General features: G+C 39.1%; 1 protein-coding gene across 1 annotated transcript in view; it reads right to left on the bottom strand.

Annotated features, from left to right (window-relative positions):
- Positions 1–21190, bottom strand: part of LOC108800574 (potassium/sodium hyperpolarization-activated cyclic nucleotide-gated channel 1-like) — a 146272-nt gene extending 125082 nt beyond the window's left edge. Inside the window, exons 1-2 of the mRNA XM_018572556.1 lie at positions 21122–21190; positions 758–976 (exon numbers count right to left, since the gene is read on the bottom strand). Of these exons, the coding sequence (XP_018428058.1) occupies positions 758–976; positions 21122–21190 (288 nt within the window). The remainder of the gene's footprint in view (positions 1–757; positions 977–21121) is intronic.
- Between the last annotated feature and the right edge of the window lie 1927 nt (positions 21191–23117).

Here is a 23117-nt window from a genome sequence, read left to right as displayed (position 1 = left end):
TATATATATATATATATATACATATACACACACACACACACATATACATACATACATACATACACACACACACACGCACACTGTTCTTTTGTTTGCTATTTATATGTAAAGTTAAACCCAGCTATAAACATCTTTTGAAGTCATACTGGTGCCTAATAATGTTGGTGATAATGATGATTCTAACCATCTGGTAAAGGGTTTATATGGTCAAATTGTGCAATCCATTAGAGATTTGTAACTATAAAAAAAAGGCTACAAACCATGAATTAAATTAACACAGATGTATTTTGTTTTTTTGTGAGAGTTTGGGGTTGATTTACTAACCTTATAAACACACCACGAACGTGTATACACCTCTGCAGTGTGTTCCCTCCCAGCATGATCTATGGGTGGAATCTAAACACCTTTGTAGTGTGTACACACCCAGCAGGTGTGTTGTGCAAAGCCAAGCATGAATTGCAAGGTGATGTTGTGTAAATTAGCTCTATGTTGTGTTGCTTGCGTTGATGAATGCAAGGAATGTAAATGCATGAGCTAACCATTTTTGTCTAAACTGTGAAGCAGCATTATATATGCATCATGTGCATGCTTTTTCCATATATGGCATTAGTGGAAATATGCTTTTAGAGACTTTTTGGTTGATAAATACGTTTTGCTGTGTGAAAATCACACGCACCTGGTACGTGTGTGTGTTTAGGTTAGTAAATCACCCCCTTTGGATTACTGTACAATTTTTAAGAGTATGTAAAACAGTTACCTTTTCTTGATACTGTCGACGTGAAGAATCTAAAGATTGGATTAAGGCTGTTGCGTGGCCAACAAACATAGCATAGCATGTAGCGCCAACAATCATACTGAGCATAGTTATCCAGAGGTCCGACATGCTAACTGGAGCCCGCGCCCCATAACCGATGCACAGCATATGGCTCATAGCTTTGAAGAGTGCATAAGAATATTGTTTTCCCCAGGAATCATTCTGGGAAAAAAAAGAAGAAAAGAAAAATATTAATGGAAAATATTTGTCTCTATTTATTCCTAGTGAATACATTTCCAGCTCAACAGTAGAAGCAAAGCTGTCGTGCAAACCATCTCATGCATGTCAAATGTATGCATTCCACCTGCACTGCCAGGCAATGGCTTGGAGAGCCTGTCAAACGCTGCTTATCACACTAAACTAAGATGATTAGATAGTTTTCCTAACTCTCCCATGTATCTACTCATGCTTGTACATCAATTGCATTTTGCTAAAGGGAAATAACATTCCCGCTCTCTCTTTAAAGCTAAAGACGAAGGATTACTGGGCTGGTACTCAATTAAAGAAAGGTACAATGGGCATGACATTTGATATAAAGGCCTAGAATACTTAAAGCTGCTAATTTGGTTTCTTTTGGAGAGAGAGTGCCTTTTTTGGACCCAAATGCTGTTACATTATTATTATTACTACTATTTAAAACAAACATTATAGGCCATTCCAAAGTACCAATCAGTAGAGAAGAAACAGTTCAAACACTTCTTTTGTACACATTAAATCCAGCAGGTTTGTCCGTTCAAGTTTTTCGATATTTATCAGGTATTACATATTACATATGAATATGGCAGAATATGAAAAATTGAAGGAGCTGGGTGGAACATTGCCAGCCAAACATTGACTGCATTCAGCCAGATACAATCACTATTTGGGTATTCACATAATCATGTGTGCTGGCTCCCTAAATATAGTAGCCACCCATGGGGCTGAACAACAGATGTCTAAGTGTATATGGCAAGTGTAACAGAGCTTACACAAGGGTTTCGACATTGGGACAGATATCCAGGGTGGTGGGGAGCTCAGTGAGGGTATTTATTAGTAGCAGAGGAGGTGGAATATAAAGATAACTTGTTACTAAATGCAACAAAAGTAACAAGTTCACTTAAAGAAATCATTCAACCAAAAACTCATTACAGTTTACCTTTAAATCATATTCTGCATATTAAGATTCAAACAACCATAAAAATAAAAGAAAAAGCCTACACTAGAGTCTGAGGATGGGAGGGGTGGAAAGAAAAGAACAGTCATATCCTGCTTATACCTGACTGTTCGATTGCCATATAAAACCACATGCTTGACACTTTTCTATAAGTCACTGAACTATACATCAATGTCACTTTTCTAAAATAAGTCATTTTTTTCTTCACATGGGCAGCACAGTGGCTTAGTGGTTAGTAGAATAAGTAATAAAGTCACTAGCACACTGATGTCCTTTTTATCAATCCTTTTTTTTTTTATTGACGTTTAGATAAACATGGTGTCACAAGCGATCACAACGTTTCGGAACCACAATATGACAAATTGTTTTACCTGATGAAGGGACCACATGTGGTTCTGAAATTTTGCGAATGCTTGTGACACCATGTTTATCTGAAAGTCAATAAAAGACGGATCGATAAAGTAGACCTTGCTGTGCTGTTGACCTTATTACTTCCTCTGGTTTTACAGCACCATCCATTGGACATTTCAGCCCCCACTTGAGCTACATACTGTGAACCGTCAGTTTGGAGTGTGATGGGACATCTCTAATACTTGATAACTGGTTAGTAGAGGAAAGTTAGACAAGGGAAAGGATAAAACTCTGGTTTTGTTTTTTTTCCCCTGCCCTGCAGAGATAGCAGGAAGCAAGAGGAAATCTTTACAGATTTAGGGAAATCTGATTTGACAGTTGTCACCAAAGCAAGAATCCCCATTGGAAGATTTCCCATCTATTCTTGTTCTAATAACAACTTAAAATTTTTAATTTCCCACCACTTTCTGTCCTGGTAACAGTGGTAAGAATTGATCAGCGAGGACACAGATACAAAAAGAAAAACCCCCCCAAAAAAGTTTTGGTGTTAGATGCACTTTAACACTGACTTCTAATCTAATAGTAGTAAGAAAATAAATACAAAGTGTCAAGCCAGAGTTGGAAGATTAAGATCATGGCAACACATCAAGGGAGCAAATGTTGTATCAAATATTTGTCAAAAATAAACTTATCCTAAATGCATACATTTACATACATATATATACCATTGATGAATGCACCGTTGGACACTTTCTGTATTATTTATTTTGGCACATCCTATAAAAAATTAATAAACAAAATTGTTTCAAAATTTTGATTAAAAAGAGCATCCACCTGAAGCAACCAGTTAATATTCACTCTTCTGATGCCAAATGAGTACAAGATGAATTTTAATTGGTTGCTGTGGCTAAATGCATTTAATCAGAATTACCACACCTTACTGAATAATGCCTTTTTTATGAACACTGACAGCTCGTCTAGACAATAAATACCAAACGTACAGAGTCTTCCTTTTTAGCTTCACAACCACCACACATGTGAGCTTATTCCTGCACTAACAATAGGAAAAGTGATCTGTATCCAGCAGAGAGAATTCGGAGGTCTCCTATGCCATTGTTTGGACTTGGCTCTCTACAGTCTGATTGCTGTCTGAAGCCATCAATGTAGCAGTTATCAGACAATGAGGATGAAGAAAGGCCCGAGAGAGGACCAAAACTTAGCCATGTATTGGGAAAATAAAAGAAGCAACTTTGTACCTTTGTAACATTTGCTTCAAAGTATTTTCGGATGTTTTTTTTACACGTTTATATGTTTTCTGTTAAATACCTGCATACATTTCATATACAGATTAGGAGAGTCTATATCTGGTGGTATTTCTAGTGGTATTTCAAACAGTATAGTTGGGTCACCTTGTTAAAGTGCATCTAAAGCCAAAATCATTTTTTTAGTGTTGCTCAGAATAGAAAAGGCTTTAGAGCCTGTATCAGGCTTTTATTTTTATCTGTGTCTTTGTTGTGTACATGAATCCATTGTCAATGGGAAAGAAAGTGATGGGACAACTGAACTTTTATTGCTGTCACAGTAATAAGAGGGAAGGGAAATCTTCAAATGGGCACACCTGGTGACAACTAACAGGGGATTTCTTCTTAAAGATATTTACTCTCACCTTCTGTTGCATCACTGGGAAAAGAAATGGATGAAAATTCCCCAAATGTGATACAGCAAAAAATAAAATGACATGCGCTGTAACCCTTCTCTACTCTATTCAAATTTAAAAAAAAATGTTTTGACTTTAGATACACTTTAAATAACTGCTGAGATGTCAATAAGCAAACAGGCCCATGCTCCCTGCTGATTCAGTAGCTCTGGATCTGACCTAGCAGGAGGTGTCAGACCTCTGAAGAGAGACCTCCACATGGAGAGCAGGGGTCCTTCTCTGCAACATGCTGGCATGGGACATGCTTTTATACTCAGGCTGTGGCTGGTTCCTAAAGAAAACAAACAATAAATCGTTGTATAACTTTTGCTTTGGTAGACCTGGAATTTATTTAACTAATTTAAAGCTGGACTTTAATTAATTGATTATACTGATTATAGATGTTATTTTTTATTGTAAAGGCATTTTAGTAAATACCTGGTGATCCTGCTAGTTACTAGCACTTCCTCGATCCCTGGGTCAATGTTCTGCAGGTCAATCTGAAATCTTCATGCATTTTCCTGCTTTCTCTCATGAACAGCAGTGCGTTGACATGGCTTCCTATGCTCCCCTTATTTAACACAACCCCAGATGACTGCATGAGGTCTGTGCGGCCTTGGACATAGGATGGGAAAACACAGCAGTGACTTTAGCAAGACACGTCACATGCTGTGGATTAGCCCCATCCATTTATCGGGTCATGCAGTGCAGAGGAAAAGGAGCAAGATCACCTGATCTGAGTTAAAAAGGTATTCATAACGGTTTCAATGCTGCGATACATGGACAGATTTCCTACTGTTATTATTTATTACACACATGGTTATAGGGGTGTACATAGGTTTACATTTAAATATAAAGCCACCACGTATTTTGGAAATACATGTATCCTTAATTATAAAAAAACTTTCTGTAAAAAAAACACCCCTTTAAAAAACCTTGCAGGACCCTGCATGTCAAATAAAATATTAACCAACATATAAAAGTACAGTATGCAATCCTTTATTTCCAAAAAGTCCAAAAATATCTCTCTATTAAAAAAACAAAAACAAAAAATCAGAGTGTGCTCAAGAAAAGTGCCTACGGGGGTCTGGTTAATCTGACAATGATCCATAGAATTAACAAGGATATGCACTTTATAAAATGTCACTATCTATAGGAGAACAATGTCACATGAGCCAAAAATCCATTGTATCCAAATTTTGCCGGTGCTGAATGATAAATATATATAGTCAGAGGGCCTATAAAAAAAAAAAAAGGATAGTAATCTCAATTTCATATGTTGCATGTTATAAGATCTATATTTGCAAAAAATACACAAAAATTTTAAAAAAATGTATTTTATTGCACACAAATATAATATATTCAAAATTATCTGTTAAATATAAATGCAACTGCAACTGAGGCAATAATACTGCATTGAGGCAATAAATACTACATATGTTAAGCCTTAAATTAGCATACAGTAAAAAACTACAATACCTATAAATATAGGCTGTGCTGCCATGTAGAAGTGATGGGGGAGGGTTTACAACTGCCTGAATCACTTCTACAATAAAGAAAAGAGTCAGCCTGAAAATCGGAAAACTGCTATTGCAACCTTGAGCTTGTTTACATCATCTAACTGGGCTGCAGTATTAACATTTCTGGCAGTTTTTTTTAAATTATTATTTCTGTCTAAAATACCATTGGGAAGATTCTTCCTCACTTCCTGTCCCTTTGACACCCATACACGAAATACACGTAGTTGTTGTCAACGGGACCGGAAGGCTGCAATTGTCAGAATTTGTAACCCATCCTTGTGCTACTTAACATTTTTGACTGTCCCCATTGATGAGACGGGAAGTGAGGGAAAATATCCCAAGACACAGGGGCACAGACGGAAGTAAAAACACAACAGTGGCTGTTGCACACTTATAGCTGAAGTTGGAATTTTAAAAACATATTTAACTCTTGCTATCTAGTAGACATGTGCACTGGCAAAAAATGTGTTTTGTTTCGTTTTGATTCGTATTTTGTGTAATTTCGTTTTTTTCGGGATTCGAGTGTGAAAGTCAATTTGGATTCGGACGAAATTCGTTAGCGGTAGTTCGTTCGAACGTTCATTTTCGTTTCGTTAATTCGTTCGTTCGTTGCAGCAAAGTGACATTTGAGGGGAAAAAAATGTTTTTCTCCTTCTCTAATGTCACTTTGCTGCAACGAACGAATGAATGAAATGAGAAAAATAAACGAAAACGAAACGAACGTTCGAAAGAACTACCGAAAAGAACGTTCGAAAGAATATCGGAAACGGAAATATGGATTCGTTTGCATTCATTATACCTGTAATTCGGATACATCCGAATGTCCGAATTTCTAAAAATTCGTCCGAATTTCGTTTCGGAATGAAACGAATCGCACATGTCTACTATCTAGTGAGATGGTGACATTTGGAAGAGGGTAGATAGACTGGGGGCAGCCTTTTGGATCAAGCAAATGACCTTCAAAGATGGTTCAAAAGACTTCTCAAATCGGTTGCCCAGGCATGAAAAGAATATTTAAAGCGATTGCTCTGACCCTATTGTTTGAGCATTTTTACATACTGCCACTGACTACTTTCAATTAGCTTTGATCAGGGAATGCAGTCTGCCAACTATTGTAGCAGCGGCATTACCTGTTCAGACTGGTCACCCTCAATACCCCCATATCTGCAGAGCGTGCCTTCGTCTCATACAGTGAGAAATGGCATCACCTAGACTTCAGCATGTGATTTCTATGAACAGAAGAAAGGTTAGTAGCAATAGCAATGTGGGGCTGCAGAGGGTGGATGATCTTAAAAAAAACAAACACTTGCATGGAGAGGAGCTTTAAAATGCCTGAGGAGGAGTAAATGGTGCATCATAGTGTATCAAGGTGTTCACAAATTTGCCCAATCTGCTGTAAATTGATTCTGTCATCCCCAACTGAGTCTCAATGATCTAAAGCATTATCTGGACTGCATGCTGCACTGTACTGCAAATAGCTACAGTCTGAACCGCTACAGCGTTCTACACCTGAACCATGGCTTCCTATAGTGCAGTTTAATCTAAAATAAATATCTGTTTCTATTCACGGCTCATTACCATAAATTAGCATCCTGTTAATTCTAATTACCTTAAATTATGAAGCGTATATCTGCATATATTCATGTTGGTAAATAGGGCAAACGATAAACTAAAAGCCTTTCATTCAGTCTATAATTAATTTGCTGATTATACTCCTCAGTATAGTGCATATGGTACTTTCTGTAACTCTTTATCTGCATGAACAGCACTTTCTGGCAGTTTATGCTGACTAAAACGTAAAACCTGGGTTTTATTTGCGTAACTAATCCCTACCCAGGAGCACAGTAAAACCTGCCCACATCCATCAGAACCCCACCTCCTTTAGTACAAGCTTTCTAAGGTAGGAATGAATTATCCTTCAAGGACAGACTGCCGGGGGCCCTATATTGTTTGAGCAAATGCTTGAGCTATCTATCTATACCTAGTGGAGGGTAAAGTAGGATGTGATCATATGCCCAATTCTTTGCTTTAAGCACAGATGTCAGCCATTATGGATGCTTTACACCCCTCCTTTCCACCATTTTGCTGAAGGCTTGGTTTCTGTTAGGTTATAATAAGCCTCTTGCACCCTATACATTTTTCTACTTATTGGTAAGCATGAGCAAGGTAGCGCGGACCATGCTGAACACAATTTATAATACCATTCACCACTGGAAGCATAATAAATTGTCAGGGAGAAGTTTCACTGCTGGTGCCTGTTGTCACATCAATTTTGGTGCCCTTATTAACAACCATCTGTTTGGATCACATCCTTTCCAAAAAAATTTACTTGTTTTTCTGATCCTAAACTTTCATGCAATATTGTGATGCCATGCAAAATAAGGTAATACTAAATGATTTTTTGTACTGAAAAAGCAATATGTGGTCAAAATACGAAACTAATAGCAGTCTCTTTAATAAAGCTGCCTATAGGCATGTGGCTATTATGCCAACTGTAAATCCAACTATAGACACTGGGGGGAATTTATCAAAACTGGAGCAGACAAAATCTGGAGCAGCTGTGCATGGCAACAAATCAGCATCTCTCTTCAGTTTGTTGAGTTAAGATTTTAAAATGAGAGATAGAAGCTGATTGGTTGCCATGCACAGCTGCTCCACAATTTGTCTGCTCCAGTTTTGATACATTCACTTCACTGTATATCTGGATCCACTGTGCCATAAATGTGACTGCTTGCTAAACCTTCTCTATGGCTGTCTCACTTCTTAATCCACTCCATGCCAACCTCATGCCATTTCACTGCATAGGAGTGCCCACATGGAAGATGTTCACTGTGCCCACACTAACCTGCCCCCCAGTTACCTATGTTAATACCTCCCTCTGTGTCGTACTAGCGGTCATTGAATCCAGAAGACATATACTAGACTAGAAAGGAAGCATTCATGCTTATACAACAGTTAGTGTTTTTACCACATCCATAGTTCTTCTTAACAACACATCTGCAAAGTCAACAGTAATTATTCAGTTATTACAGTTAAGTAGGCTTGCTTATGAATATGCTATTACTAGGTATAGGAATAGTCTACATTGTCTGAGGATAACCCTGGAGTTCACAGCTACAAGCCCCCTTAAAGGTGGACAGTTGCTTCCCTGCAAAGTACATGACCTGTACATGTTGCAACATGTACATGTTGCAAATTTGGCGAAATGCCCGCCACATTTTTTTCCCCCTACGTGCGGGGCAAAACTGCATTTCCTCGCCCGTGTTTCAAGTGCTATTATCTAGTAATAGCAACGCAAGCTCGTTCCGTGTTTGTACACATATAGTGAACGTGCGTTTAAGCGTGCATGTTTGTCGCAAGTTCATGATACGCCCCGGTATGAATGGGGCATTATGTATACTCCGGATCCATGAGGTCAGGTTGTTGTTCACAGGGCTCACCTATTCTGCTCTGATATAAACTGCAAAAAAAGAAAGAAAGAAAGAAAGAAAGAAAGAAAGAAAGAAAGCACAAACAAGTAATAGACACACGGAGAAGCACAGTATAAATAGTAACTCACATTTCACACTTGTGCCGTAATGACTACTCAGGGAAAAGCATATTTCCATAAATATAATGCAGTTATGTGTTTATACAGGGGAGATCCCTCTAGTATTGAGGAGTAAAATAAGGATAAGTATGTAAATAAATACATTGTATTCTCCCTCTGCATAAACAGACCATGCCATGTGTAGATTTGTAAGTGAAGTATTCCATCTTCAGGACAGCAATATTTGCATTGTATTGTTTTATTGTCAACTTGTGTATTTCCTGATTGCATATCTTCAATGTGGGGCTGCAGAGGGTGGATGATCTTAAAAAAAACAAACACTTGCATGGAGAGGAGCTTTAAAATGCCTGAGGAGGAGTAAATGGTGCATCATAGTGTATCAAGGTGTTCACAAATTTGCCCAATCTGCTGTAAATTGATTCTGTCATCCCCAACTGAGTCTCAATGATCTAAAGCATTATCTGGACTGCATGCTGCACTGTACTGCAAATAGCTACAGTCTGAACCGCTACAGCGTTCTACACCTGAACCATGGCTTCCTATAGTGCAGTTTAATCTAAAATAAATATCTGTTTCTATTCACGGCTCATTACCATAAATTAGCATCCTGTTAATTCTAATTACCTTAAATTATGAAGCGTATATCTGCATATATTCATGTTGGTAAATAGGGCAAACGATAAACTAAAAGCCTTTCATTCAGTCTATAATTAATTTGCTGATTATACTCCTCAGTATAGTGCATATGGTACTTTCTGTAACTCTTTATCTGCATGAACAGCACTTTCTGGCAGTTTATGCTGACTAAAACGTAAAACCTGGGTTTTATTTGCGTAACTAATCCCTACCCAGGAGCACAGTAAAACCTGCCCACATCCATCAGAACCCCACCTCCTTTAGTACAAGCTTTCTAAGGTAGGAATGAATTATCCTTCAAGGACAGACTGCCGGGGGCCCTATATTGTTTGAGCAAATGCTTGAGCTATCTATCTATACCTAGTGGAGGGTAAAGTAGGATGTGATCATATGCCCAATTCTTTGCTTTAAGCACAGATGTCAGCCATTATGGATGCTTTACACCCCTCCTTTCCACCATTTTGCTGAAGGCTTGGTTTCTGTTAGGTTATAATAAGCCTCTTGCACCCTATACATTTTTCTACTTATTGGTAAGCATGAGCAAGGTAGCGCGGACCATGCTGAACACAATTTATAATACCATTCACCACTGGAAGCATAATAAATTGTCAGGGAGAAGTTTCACTGCTGGTGCCTGTTGTCACATCAATTTTGGTGCCCTTATTAACAACCATCTGTTTGGATCACATCCTTTCCAAAAAAATTTACTTGTTTTTCTGATCCTAAACTTTCATGCAATATTGTGATGCCATGCAAAATAAGGTAATACTAAATGATTTTTTGTACTGAAAAAGCAATATGTGGTCAAAATACGAAACTAATAGCAGTCTCTTTAATAAAGCTGCCTATAGGCATGTGGCTATTATGCCAACTGTAAATCCAACTATAGACACTGGGGGGAATTTATCAAAACTGGAGCAGACAAAATCTGGAGCAGCTGTGCATGGCAACAAATCAGCATCTCTCTTCAGTTTGTTGAGTTAAGATTTTAAAATGAGAGATAGAAGCTGATTGGTTGCCATGCACAGCTGCTCCACAATTTGTCTGCTCCAGTTTTGATACATTCACTTCACTGTATATCTGGATCCACTGTGCCATAAATGTGACTGCTTGCTAAACCTTCTCTATGGCTGTCTCACTTCTTAATCCACTCCATGCCAACCTCATGCCATTTCACTGCATAGGAGTGCCCACATGGAAGATGTTCACTGTGCCCACACTAACCTGCCCCCCAGTTACCTATGTTAATACCTCCCTCTGTGTCGTACTAGCGGTCATTGAATCCAGAAGACATATACTAGACTAGAAAGGAAGCATTCATGCTTATACAACAGTTAGTGTTTTTACCACATCCATAGTTCTTCTTAACAACACATCTGCAAAGTCAACAGTAATTATTCAGTTATTACAGTTAAGTAGGCTTGCTTATGAATATGCTATTACTAGGTATAGGAATAGTCTACATTGTCTGAGGATAACCCTGGAGTTCACAGCTACAAGCCCCCTTAAAGGTGGACAGTTGCTTCCCTGCAAAGTACATGACCTGTACATGTTGCAACATGTACATGTTGCAAATTTGGCGAAATGCCCGCCACATTTTTTTCCCCCTACGTGCGGGGCAAAACTGCATTTCCTCGCCCGTGTTTCAAGTGCTATTATCTAGTAATAGCAACGCAAGCTCGTTCCGTGTTTGTACACATATAGTGAACGTGCGTTTAAGCGTGCATGTTTGTCGCAAGTTCATGATACGCCCCGGTATGAATGGGGCATTATGTATACTCCGGATCCATGAGGTCAGGTTGTTGTTCACAGGGCTCACCTATTCTGCTCTGATATAAACTGCAAAAAAAGAAAGAAAGAAAGAAAGAAAGAAAGAAAGAAAGAAAGCACAAACAAGTAATAGACACACGGAGAAGCACAGTATAAATAGTAACTCACATTTCACACTTGTGCCGTAATGACTACTCAGGGAAAAGCATATTTCCATAAATATAATGCAGTTATGTGTTTATACAGGGGAGATCCCTCTAGTATTGAGGAGTAAAATAAGGATAAGTATGTAAATAAATACATTGTATTCTCCCTCTGCATAAACAGACCATGCCATGTGTAGATTTGTAAGTGAAGTATTCCATCTTCAGGACAGCAATATTTGCATTGTATTGTTTTATTGTCAACTTGTGTATTTCCTGATTGCATATCTTTCCCTGTTCAAAGTTTCTCTTTCCCTGTTCAAAGTTTATTTTATATCCATAAATCAATACACAGCTAGAGCTGCAGTCACAATAGCCTCTTGACATTCAGTGCAATATGAATGAACCTATGTAATGTAGGTATGAATAAAAATATTCGTGACTGAATATTACAGAGTTTATACTGTTATAGTATATGTCAGTGTATAAAGATTCATACACATGTTACACATAACACACTGATAGATTAAAAAAAAGGAAGGTTAATAACACAGCCATTGGTAGCCTATGCTCTGTAAAAGTCTGAGGTAGGGAAATGATTAATGCTGGTGTAATGCGAGGTAGTATGGAAAAACAGAAAAAAACTAAATTAGTTAGTTCTGAACAAAGGAAAATACTGTCATGTTTTCAGCCTGCACACTTTTTTTTAATAACCCCCAATTATATGTAACAAGGGAAGCTAAGAAATAAGCTAAGAAATAGTTTCAAGTCGACCTCCACTCTTTCTGCTACATAAAGTAAATACTTGCATGGTGCTGCAATCTTGTACCATATACTGTATGTATATGTATGTATGTGTATATATATATATATATACACACCAACACACACACACATATATACAGTACATAAATAAACAGTATATATATCAGACCCCTACTGTAAAACAAGAGAATATTAGAGGCCAGTGACAAAGATGTTCAATGACCTTACAATAGCTCATGGACGCAGGCTGATATGATAGCTAATAATGATTTTATTTTACCATCTTTACCATCCTTATAGTACATGCCATTTCCTTTTCAGCCAAAACAGTACCAACCTAGGAATTGCCAACTGTTCATATTTTTCATGCTTCCTCGACATATACTGTATGTTCACACTGTACATATATTGACCTACCTACAATGCCTTCATGTACATTTTATTACATACATAAATTAAAGAAGTAGAAACTGTCAATGTGTCATAATCATTCACCATTAGGAGGCCGATCAGCAGGTGAGGCATTCTTACACAGCTGGGTTAGGTAGACAAGCAGATGAAGCCAAGGAACAAGCTAAGAGGAGATTGGGTTTCCTCTGGGCCACTGATGGTGAGGCTGGAAATTAGTTGCAGATGCAGAGTTTCTGAGTATCATCATCAGCAACAAGCAGTAAGTAGCAGAGGTCAAGCTGAAGTCAGAAACAAAAGTAAAGCCAAGACAAAGTGCCATATTGCATGACTCTGGAAAATCCGTCAGGGCAGGCAACAGCCAGGTAACAAAACAAAAAAACTGGGTCAACTAAATATAGAGAAGCAGATCTGAAGAAAGTCAAATTTACAAGCCAGGTCAGGCCAAGGTGAGAGCAGCTGAACTCTGCCTGCCACCTGAACCGACCTTTTGTCTGTTTGCTGACAATGTCTCTGCCTGCTGACTGTATTGACCTTTCTGCATGTTCTACTGACAGCTCCTGAACGAGGCACCAGTCCTGGTATCCTTTAACATCTGTATATCCCTATACCACAGGTACCCTTCGTTATGCCTTGCTAAGCCTGTGATTTTTGGTCAGTCAACATAGCATTTTGTAAAAGTCCTGGGAGCAAAAAAAAAATACTGATAGGCCTACAAGCCCTAAGGGAATGGGGGCTGCTATATGTGTAACTTCACTAAGCCAGCTATATTTCCGACCAATTGTGGAGGAGCGAGCATTACCGTACATGGAAAGATTTTCCTATGTTCTTTGGAGACTCAGGTGAGCAGTATCGCTTTTCCTACAACACATGCAAAAAAGCCTCTAAAAAAAGAATGAATTTACACCCATACAGGTGTGTCATTTCACCATATATGATATTTTATATGAAGTTATTGTCAGGGCTGTAGAAGTGGTAAACCTAAAAGTACAGGGGGTATTTGGTCACTGTAAATTCGTGGTCATAATATAAATATTTGTACAGATAGACTTACACACACATAGAGAAAAATGACAAAAAAAGTGCTGGGATACACTGCTACACAAGAAAAATGAACAGTCTCCGGCATTGAGACAACACATAAATGCCACATGCATGGAAGCCTGGTCAGAATGGAGCACATTCCAAGCTCCGTGTCACTGGATCATGTATCTTGCTAAATATATTCCATCAGCCTGGATAAGGCTACCAAAGCAGCTGAAACATGAATTAATTTGGACATGCAGCACAGATACAAACACAAAGCTCAAGATTTATAGAAATGTTTATGGGGAACACGTTCTATGCCTGATTAGTACCCACTGAAGGGCATTCATCAAAACTGGAGCAGACAGAAACTGGAGCACTTGGCCATGGAAACCAATCAGCTTCTCTCTTTCATTTTCATCTGAACAAACTGAAGAGAGAAGGTGATCGGTTGCCATGGCCAACTGCCCCAGATTCTGCCTGCTCTAGTTTTGATAAACTGCCCCCACTATATTTCCAGTACATCAAACAGTTATTTATCTGTATTTGCAGCGTGTCCAATGGGATGAAACAAAAGGGAATTTGCATGTATTCCAGAGATGTATGAAACATTTTTTTAAAATATTTCACCCCGACAAACAACTTTGGGGCTAATTTATAACTCTTCCATCCAGCGTATAGATGGAGGAATGCTGTTCGCAAACTACGGGCACTAGATGGAGCAGAGGAACATAGGAAATTGTTATGCTCCTCAGCGCCATCTAGTGGCAGTTATACCATGTGAATGCCATTTACCAAGCTATACGCTGGATGGAAGATTTATAAATCAGCCCCTATAAGTCTTAGGGCCACGTTGAACTGTGTTCATCTGCACAGGACTATTGCCCATTCAGAATCTGTTTGTTTTTTTCATGGTGACATTGTTTTTTATTCACAGAATGCCTTTGTATGCTTTTTGTGAATTGACAAAAATTGAGAAGGGGCGGGTGATGCGTCTGGAGAACTCTATTGCTCAAGCCACTTCCCTCAGTCCTTTTAGTGCCCAGAAGCTCAGTGTTATGTGTAGTATATGTAGGACACAGCCTGCAGCAAGGTAAGATTTATATACTTTGCAACGGACCTCTGCACATAACAACCAGATTTTTAATGACAATTTACACACACAGCGAGGTGTGTAAATGATCATTTTTTCTTGGAGTGTGGCTTTAAAGCAGAGCTCGTTTGTGTCTAGGTTAAAAAAAAGTTATACTCACCCGAACCTCAGACCCAGCCGGCTGTTACAGTTCTCCCTTTATTCTGTCTCTTGCACTGCAGCGGTGGCATGTCCCTCTGTGTCCTCCCATCCTATACAAAGTGTAAATAACGTGATGACTTGAGGATCTTTAGACCACTGCAGCAGAGGGGTAGCGAGGCTCCAGGTACCAGTCTAAGAGCTGCCCGGCTCCGAGGATCATCTGTGTATAACTTTTTTTTCCTTAATCTAGAAACAAACGAGCACTAAACCCTTGCAGTGCATGGGTAGCCCCGCTGCAAGGGTTAGGAACCATTTTGCCCAGAGTTCTGCTTTAAGCTTAAAAGAATCAGTTGGTAAAGTTGGATTTTCCTGACCAACTGCTATAGATCCCCCCAGATTAGACCAGTGATAGGCATATCTGTAGAGTGCACACTCTGCTTATACAAGGATGCATGTTTATGCACCTATACACCTAAAGGCCGCAATCTCAACTTTATGGCACGTTGATTAAAATTAAATAAATACATGGATTTGCCTTTTTACTTTTTGCTGAATGTGGAAAAACCATTAAAATAAAACAAAACCTTTTACAGGCATCAACATCAAGAGCTCTGCCAGAAAGCAGTGCACAGACATGAAATGCCAGTTCCAATTAACTAACATTAAAATGGATCGATGGTACAATGGAAACTTCTGCTCGCTGATAAATATCAACCTATGGGAATTTCATAAATGACTTTAATGTCACTGGAGGAAGAGAAATCTCTTTCATATAGTAATGGAATTAGAGATTGCCTTTGCAGTTGGACAAATATGTAACGGCAGGATTAGGCAAATCATTTTTATAGGCGTAAAGCTGAATCGTGAGATAACGTACACATTGAGGATTACAGGGGGAAAAAATCCCCATATAACCATCTCTCACACAGGAATTTGTTTTAGAACAGTAAATTAAAACTATTAATCAATTCTAAAGGGATCGGTTTTGAATTTATATTTAACAGCAAGCCTTAAATTTAAAGCTAAACTCAAGGCAGATATAAAAGACGCAAATTAATGCAGCTATTTAATACATCTTTAAATGCATTTTTCTTAAATATAACCAGTGTAAGTACCTGAATTTGACCCGATATCATGTTGCCATCCATGTATAGCAGGCGGAGTGTGATAAGAAGAAGCTGTACAAGGAGCCAATCAGTGATGTGCTGAAAAGAAGCATGTTGATCGGCTGAGAAAGCAGAGTGACAGAGAGATGAGTTCATCACTGTGCTGCTTCTCCTTTCTCTGTTCAGTCACAGGCTGGGGGAGGGTCCAGGATGGCTTGGACTCAGAAGAAGTGGGTTTAATGAAAATAATCATTTAACTTGGGCTGCAAATAATGCTTATTTTCAGAATCGATTAGTTGGTTGATTATTTTTTTAGATTAATTGGATACAAAAAAATGAAATACCATACTTAATATAAAATAAAATACACAAATGCAGTGTTACAAATATAAAGTTTACTTTAGAATAAAACTGCATGCACAATTTTTTGCAATCGCACTGCACTGGCATTGCGGTAACGTGCGTTCCAGTGCAGGCGCTCACACTGTGAGTGGGAGGTGCGTTTGAGGTGCTATTAAAATGAATGGCACTGCAACACACCTCCCGCAGCAGAATTTGTCAAGCTGAAACCCGAAAATGACTTTTTTCTCACCTTTTATAGTTTTTTTAAAATAATTGTATAGTATGGGCATGGTGCTTGAATAGCTTCAGCCAGGGAATGCCCCCTGCCTGTGGCAAGACTCTGCAGATGGCAGCTGAATGTAAATAGAGCAGGTAATGGGCTGGTGCAATAGCCAGCCTGCTATTGGCCATTTTAAATTGCAACAGTCAATAGCAGGCTGGCTATTGCACCCGCTCACTGCTTGCTGGGCCTCCTCCCAGTATGGAGGAGAGAGCTAGGGGATCCAACATACTATTCTATAATGAGAAAATTCACAACTATTCTCGTTATCGATTATTATTGAATAATCGATTAGTTGGTTGCAGCCCTACATTCAACCGAGGACAACTACTGGCATAACAAAGTACTGCGGGGGAAATCTCTGGATTGAAGATGATTTTGGCTGGAGTTATGCTTTAACTAAGCTAGACAATTAACAACTAACATGACAGACTGTAAAAAGTGATAAAGTCATAGAAAAAGTGAGTTAAGGAAGAACTCCATCAAAGCTAATTAACATTTATGTGACCATGTTTCAGCTCACACCGCAAAACATGCTATAAAAGGTAAACTTAGCCATTAACATCATGGTGGCATCCAATAGTGATAAAATGACTGCTAAGTCTATCTTCAAGCCCAGCATCATCCACAAAGGGACACGAATGAAGTAACAATTTCCAAGCAGCCTAGCCATACATTTGTCTAATCTGTTAGCCGGGGCAGACAAACCCCGGCCCTCCACCCGTAGTGCAACTTCAAATCCCATTAGGCATGGCAAGACTCTGACAGCCACAGGCGTGACTCCCAGAGGCCGAGCCAAGCTTGAATAAACTACATTGGAGTCTACTCCGAGTCTTCTTGGCGAGTTGGATCCCGCCTGTGGATGTCACCAGCTCAGCAGGTTGCCATACTCTCCGTACAGATGAGTCTCAAGAGGCATGTGCAAATACATAAATCGGTGGTTGGAAAGAACATTTTAACACCACTGCAGCAAGTTTTACTTGTTTAATACCTCACTTTACTACTCCTTAAATTCTAGCCTGTCATTGCTAAAAACCTTCATATCAAATTATAATCTTAGACTTCACTATTAAACACCCACGGCATTATAAATTCAAAATTATAAATAAAACACAATATAATCTGAAGTCCCCATTTAGTCCTGTCACTTTCATGCAGACCTTTCTACCTTCCATTCCAATGTATTATATGTACTATGCTACATTTACTTTGACACTTCACAATTCAGTGCCGATTCAGAGCCTGTACAGCTCAGCAGTTTCTCAGAGGTACTGTCAGCTTGCCAATTAATGGGCAGTCTATTAATACTCATGAATATTTATATGTCTAGACAACTGCAACTTCCTGCTATGAACTCCAGCTAGGAGATCTCACTGCTTGAGTCCTAGAGATGTGTGCGGCATCAAGGGGTTTATTCAACACGCCAGCAACCAAACTGTAATCGTTCAATTCTGGGTTGAGTTAGTCTTTAAGCCTCTCAGAACTGTTTTGTCTTAGGAGACACCTTGAAGGTGGCAAGAGACAGGTTCTCACTTTGCTTTTTCTGGTTGTGTCCTTCTAACATGAATACTGGGGAAACAAAACAGTGATGCAAAATTTCTACTCTTTGTCTGTTTATCAGATTCAAGAAGAGACTAAATACTTATCTAATTCATTGTATTGTTAATTTTATTGCAGTAAAGAGGGATTAATGAAATACAAAAAAACAGCAGAGGTATTACCCAAAATAACCCATAACCAGTTTTAAGCCGGGGAAACTTGGGAAATGTTTGGCTGCTCGAGATATTACCTCACTTTAGTGTACACAATTTTGTATTTACTGTATTACTGTCCGAACTAAAAAGCTGGGGCAAGGTCGTTTGGTGAAGGTTAGATCAGCATGGGTGGAGAGAGTCTAGTTGTCCTATCTTCCAAAGAAACCTTATGTGAATCACTGCATTGCATTATTGAGCACAGCTTGTATATACATTATATACACACACACACACACACACACACACACACTGTATAGATATTGTAACAGGAAACATTCTTAACCACAGTCTTCTAGGGCAAATACAGCACCAGACAGTCCACTTGACTTTTCAAAAAAGCTAAATTTTCCATGGCACACAGTAAACAAGTAATTCTGCATTCATGAAATAAAGTCCATTCTTTGTAGCAAAATACAGCACTTCATAACATTAGTTAGTACTTTCCGGTATTCCACGTTTTCCAAAACAATGTCCTTTTCAGCAACAAACCGATAAATGCGGGCTTCAGTCCTTCAGCTCACCTAGCTGGGTAACAGTCTGCTATCCATAAAGCCAGGCTTCCTTTTAAACACTCACACCCGCAATCATGGGCTACACCTTTGATTACAAAGCTGCGACGATCAAAACCTGGACTGACCAGCTTACTTCGCTGATGGGATAATGACCCATCCTTCTCTCCATTATCCCAACCCCAGGGACTTAGAACACAATTTATAAATTGCACAACTAAATCATACACGCTTTCCCAGGGGTTTGTAACTAAAAAAGAGGGATGCAATCTAGATGATAGAAAGACAACAGTAACTCAAATAGCCACTTGTTACATCCGAGGTATGCAGGAGAGCATCTCTGAACACAGAACACATTGAACCTTGAAGCCAATGGGCTACAGCCACAGAAGACCACACCGAGTGCCACTTCTGTCAGCTAAGAACAGGAAACTGAGGCTACAGTTTGCAAGGGCTCACTAAAATTGTAAAATAGTAGATTGGAAAAAATGTTGCCTGTTCTGATGAGCCTCGATTTCTGTCACGACATTCAGATGGTCGGGTCAGAATTTGATGTAAACAACATGGAAGCATGGATCCATCCTGCCTTGTATCAACGGCTCAGGCTGGTGGATCTTCACATCATGGATGTGCAGCTGACAAATCTGCAGCAACTTTGTGATGCTATCATGTCTGTATGGACCAAACTCTTTAAAGTGACATTAAACCCTCAGATTTTTTTAACATAAGCCAATACTGTAATGTGTGCCTTACTGTAATCCATGGTTGTTTCCCTTCACTTTGCTGCTTTTCTTTTTAAATCCTCATGTCTTCTCATGCTCGGGGAGAACTTCCATTTTCAACTCAGGGCCTCTTCCTGTGGTGCTGGCTCAGGTTACAAGCCTATACAAACTTATACACAGACACTGTGTATCCATTCCTGAGACAAGGCAGTCTGCTGCAAAACAGAAGTTCTGCAGAGCATGAGAACAGATACAGATTTAAAAGGAAGAGCAGCAAAGAGAAGGGAAACAACCATGGATTACAGTAAGGCACACATTACAGTATTGGCTTATGTTAAAAAAATCTGAGGGTTTAATGTCACTTTAAGTAATGTTTCCATCACCTTGTTGAATCTATGCCACAAAGAATTAAAGCAGTTCTGAAGACAAAAGGGATCCAACTCAGTACTGTACCTAATAAAGTGGCCACTGAGTGTATATATCTCAAATAAGGTTTATAGACATACTGAATAATATGTACATTACCCAGACCACATTGAATATACACAAAAGTTAAATAACTGGAAGTTTCAGGAAGTTGAAATGTACATTCAGTAATCCAGGCCTGGACTGTTGGCATTATTATGTATTGTATAGTGGCAACAGGGTAGACAGTTAACATCATCCGAGTTCATGGACAAGACATAGTAGTAGTAGGCAGCTTCTGCCTCCTTGGATTAATTATTAACTACAAAAATCCAGCAGTCAAGAAATATGATTCAGGCTGGCACTTGGAACAGCAAGGTTGAAGGACCTAGAAAAGATCTTCAAATGTATTGACGTATCTACAAGAACAAAGATTGTCCAAGTTATGGAATTTTCTGTGAATCTCTATAGGTGTAAAAGCTGGACAATGAAGAAGCAAGAGGGGAAAAGTATTGATGTCTTTAAACTTTGGCAAAGAAATCTAAGGATATCATAGACAGCAAGGAAAGCAAACAAATGATTCCTTCAACAAATGAAGCCCAACTTTTCACTAGAAGCATAGGAGGACTTGACAGAAAGACAATTATGATTTGATGAAGTTGAGAAAAAAGATGACAAGAAATAAAATTAAAAAATAATAATAAAAGAATGAATATGCCATTGTGAAAAATAATCCGAATAGAAGACACATCATTATGGAGAAGCAAATATGTGCTCCCCAAAGGTCAGCAGTGACTTGATGGCAAATAATAATGATAATAATGAAAAATGCCTAAATTCCAACCTGTAACTTGCTAGTAAAGATTGTCTTTAATTCCTGGAGATTATGACTGGATAATCTGGAGAAAAAGGTCTCCTCTGCCAAAAATGCTCCTACCTGTCTGTCAGCAATTTTCTTTCGGTGCACTGAGTCGCACAGACGCAGCTCTGTGCACAGACTCGGCATGATGAAATGAAGTAACTCATGTACACATGCATCGGGGCCCAGCCAATCAATAGGCCGATGACAGTGAGCCCGAAAGAAGGTCGGGTGAAGATGGCATTCGGGCAAGAAAGGGGAGAGCAGACAGCGCAGTGCTGTAGGGAATCATTTTCAAGGTAAGTCGGCCATAATGAGCACATTTTAGCACATTATGGGAAACGCCACCGTAGCATGTTTTTTTTTTCCTCTTTTTATACCCCACTTTACTTCTGCTTTAATGCTAGCCTGTCATTGTGTAATGCTAAAAACCTTTCTTATTATTATTAATAGTGGAAAACACACTATTTCCAATCTATAACTTGCAAATGAAGATTTGCTTTAATCCCCCCTCCTCAACAGCTTACCTTCGCTCCCCCAACACAGTGTTCTGTCTCAGGGAGCAAAGAAGATACCTGGTACTGCTAGGAGAAACATATGACTCCCTTCATGTGACAGCACAGGTTTAATCACTAACTACCTGCGCTGCAACATGAAGAGTCCATAGCCCTGTGTAAGCTATGTCTACAGCAACTCATAGGTTATAAAGGGCAGCTTGTTCTGCTCAGAACAGCGCAACAGAGCGAAGGAAAGGTAGGTGTCAATCGCTTGGGTGTGAAAGGAAACAGGGAGGCTTAGTTTTGTCCTGCATTAGAAAAACACAAGTTTATTTAAAGTGTAATGGACATGATTTAATATCCAGCATCTAATATACAAATCACTTTCTTCAATTACAGGTGCTGACATTGTTTTTAGTTACTCAATATATTGATTCAGTACGCAAAGGCTTGTTAATTACATCACATGCTGATTTACATCTATATATTCGACATCTACATGTAGCCAAACACAAGCTTGGCTGACTGCAAGCTAAAGTCATCTACGAGGTACACAACTTTCATTTTGTTAAATACAGTACTTATTTATACACCACTTCCAAGTATAATAATTCAGTAGTTTTAGTAATTGGGGAAAAAAGAATTTGGTGAAAACCCAACAGAATGGGGCATCAAATGCTCACTAGTGCTGCTTAGGCTGTAAAAGACCATCTCTATTACACTACATCATGCCACAGAGCAGGAGAAAGGAAGCAAAATGCTGTGAAATAGTTAGTTCCATTGGCCCAATTGATGTCTGGGTAATTGAAGTCACCCATCACGACTACATTGCCCTCTCTTCCAGCTATTCCTATCTGTGAGTGAAAATTGACTTCTCCCTCTTCCCCTATATTTGGAGGTTTATAGCAAATACCCACGAGAAGTTTACTGTACATAAGAGATGGACTACAATCTCATGTTTAGTTTACTATTTTGCACTGAGATTGTAATCGATCATGGGAACAAGCTTGGAGCGGTGACTACTTTACAAACCTCCAGAAGGAAGGACAGTGTCAGCACCAATCAGAGATGATTTGAGGATCTAACAGCCGAGTGATACAGAAATAAGATACATTTTTGTTAGTAAGGCACTTGAATGCATTTTTAAGATTTAAAGTGACATTAAAGTCTCATGTTTTTTTCCCCATTCTGTCTCTGCTTTAAAGGAGAACTATGGGGCGAGTGAAAATCACTCATCCTCATAGTTCGAGCCGACGTGTGACAATGAAACTGTCACACACCGGCTCAATCGATCAGGAAGTGAGCGAATACATACCGTCACTCCCTCACTTCTCGATCCCCCCCTCCCCGCTCCGATCCTCCAGCGCTGACTGGGGAGGGGGAAGGTACAGCTGGCTCTGCCTCTAGATAGGCTGATAGGCAGAGCCAGCTGTCATTCATGCAGCTGGATGGACCTCAACAGCATTGTTGGGATCCGTCCCGGCTGCGGCGGTCTCAGCATACAGCAAGCTGTAGCTCGAGATATACTGAGCTTTGAAACAACAAAACGTTTTCCTGGCACACTCACAAGCTAGCAT

The sequence above is a fragment of the Nanorana parkeri genome, unplaced genomic scaffold (genome assembly GCF_000935625.1).
Source record: "Nanorana parkeri isolate BGI_ZX_2015 unplaced genomic scaffold, ASM93562v1 scaffold2067, whole genome shotgun sequence".
NCBI lineage: Eukaryota > Metazoa > Chordata > Amphibia > Anura > Dicroglossidae > Nanorana > Nanorana parkeri.
The sequence above is the reverse complement of the archived record's forward strand: the minus strand, read 5'-3'. Positions and strand labels throughout refer to the sequence as shown.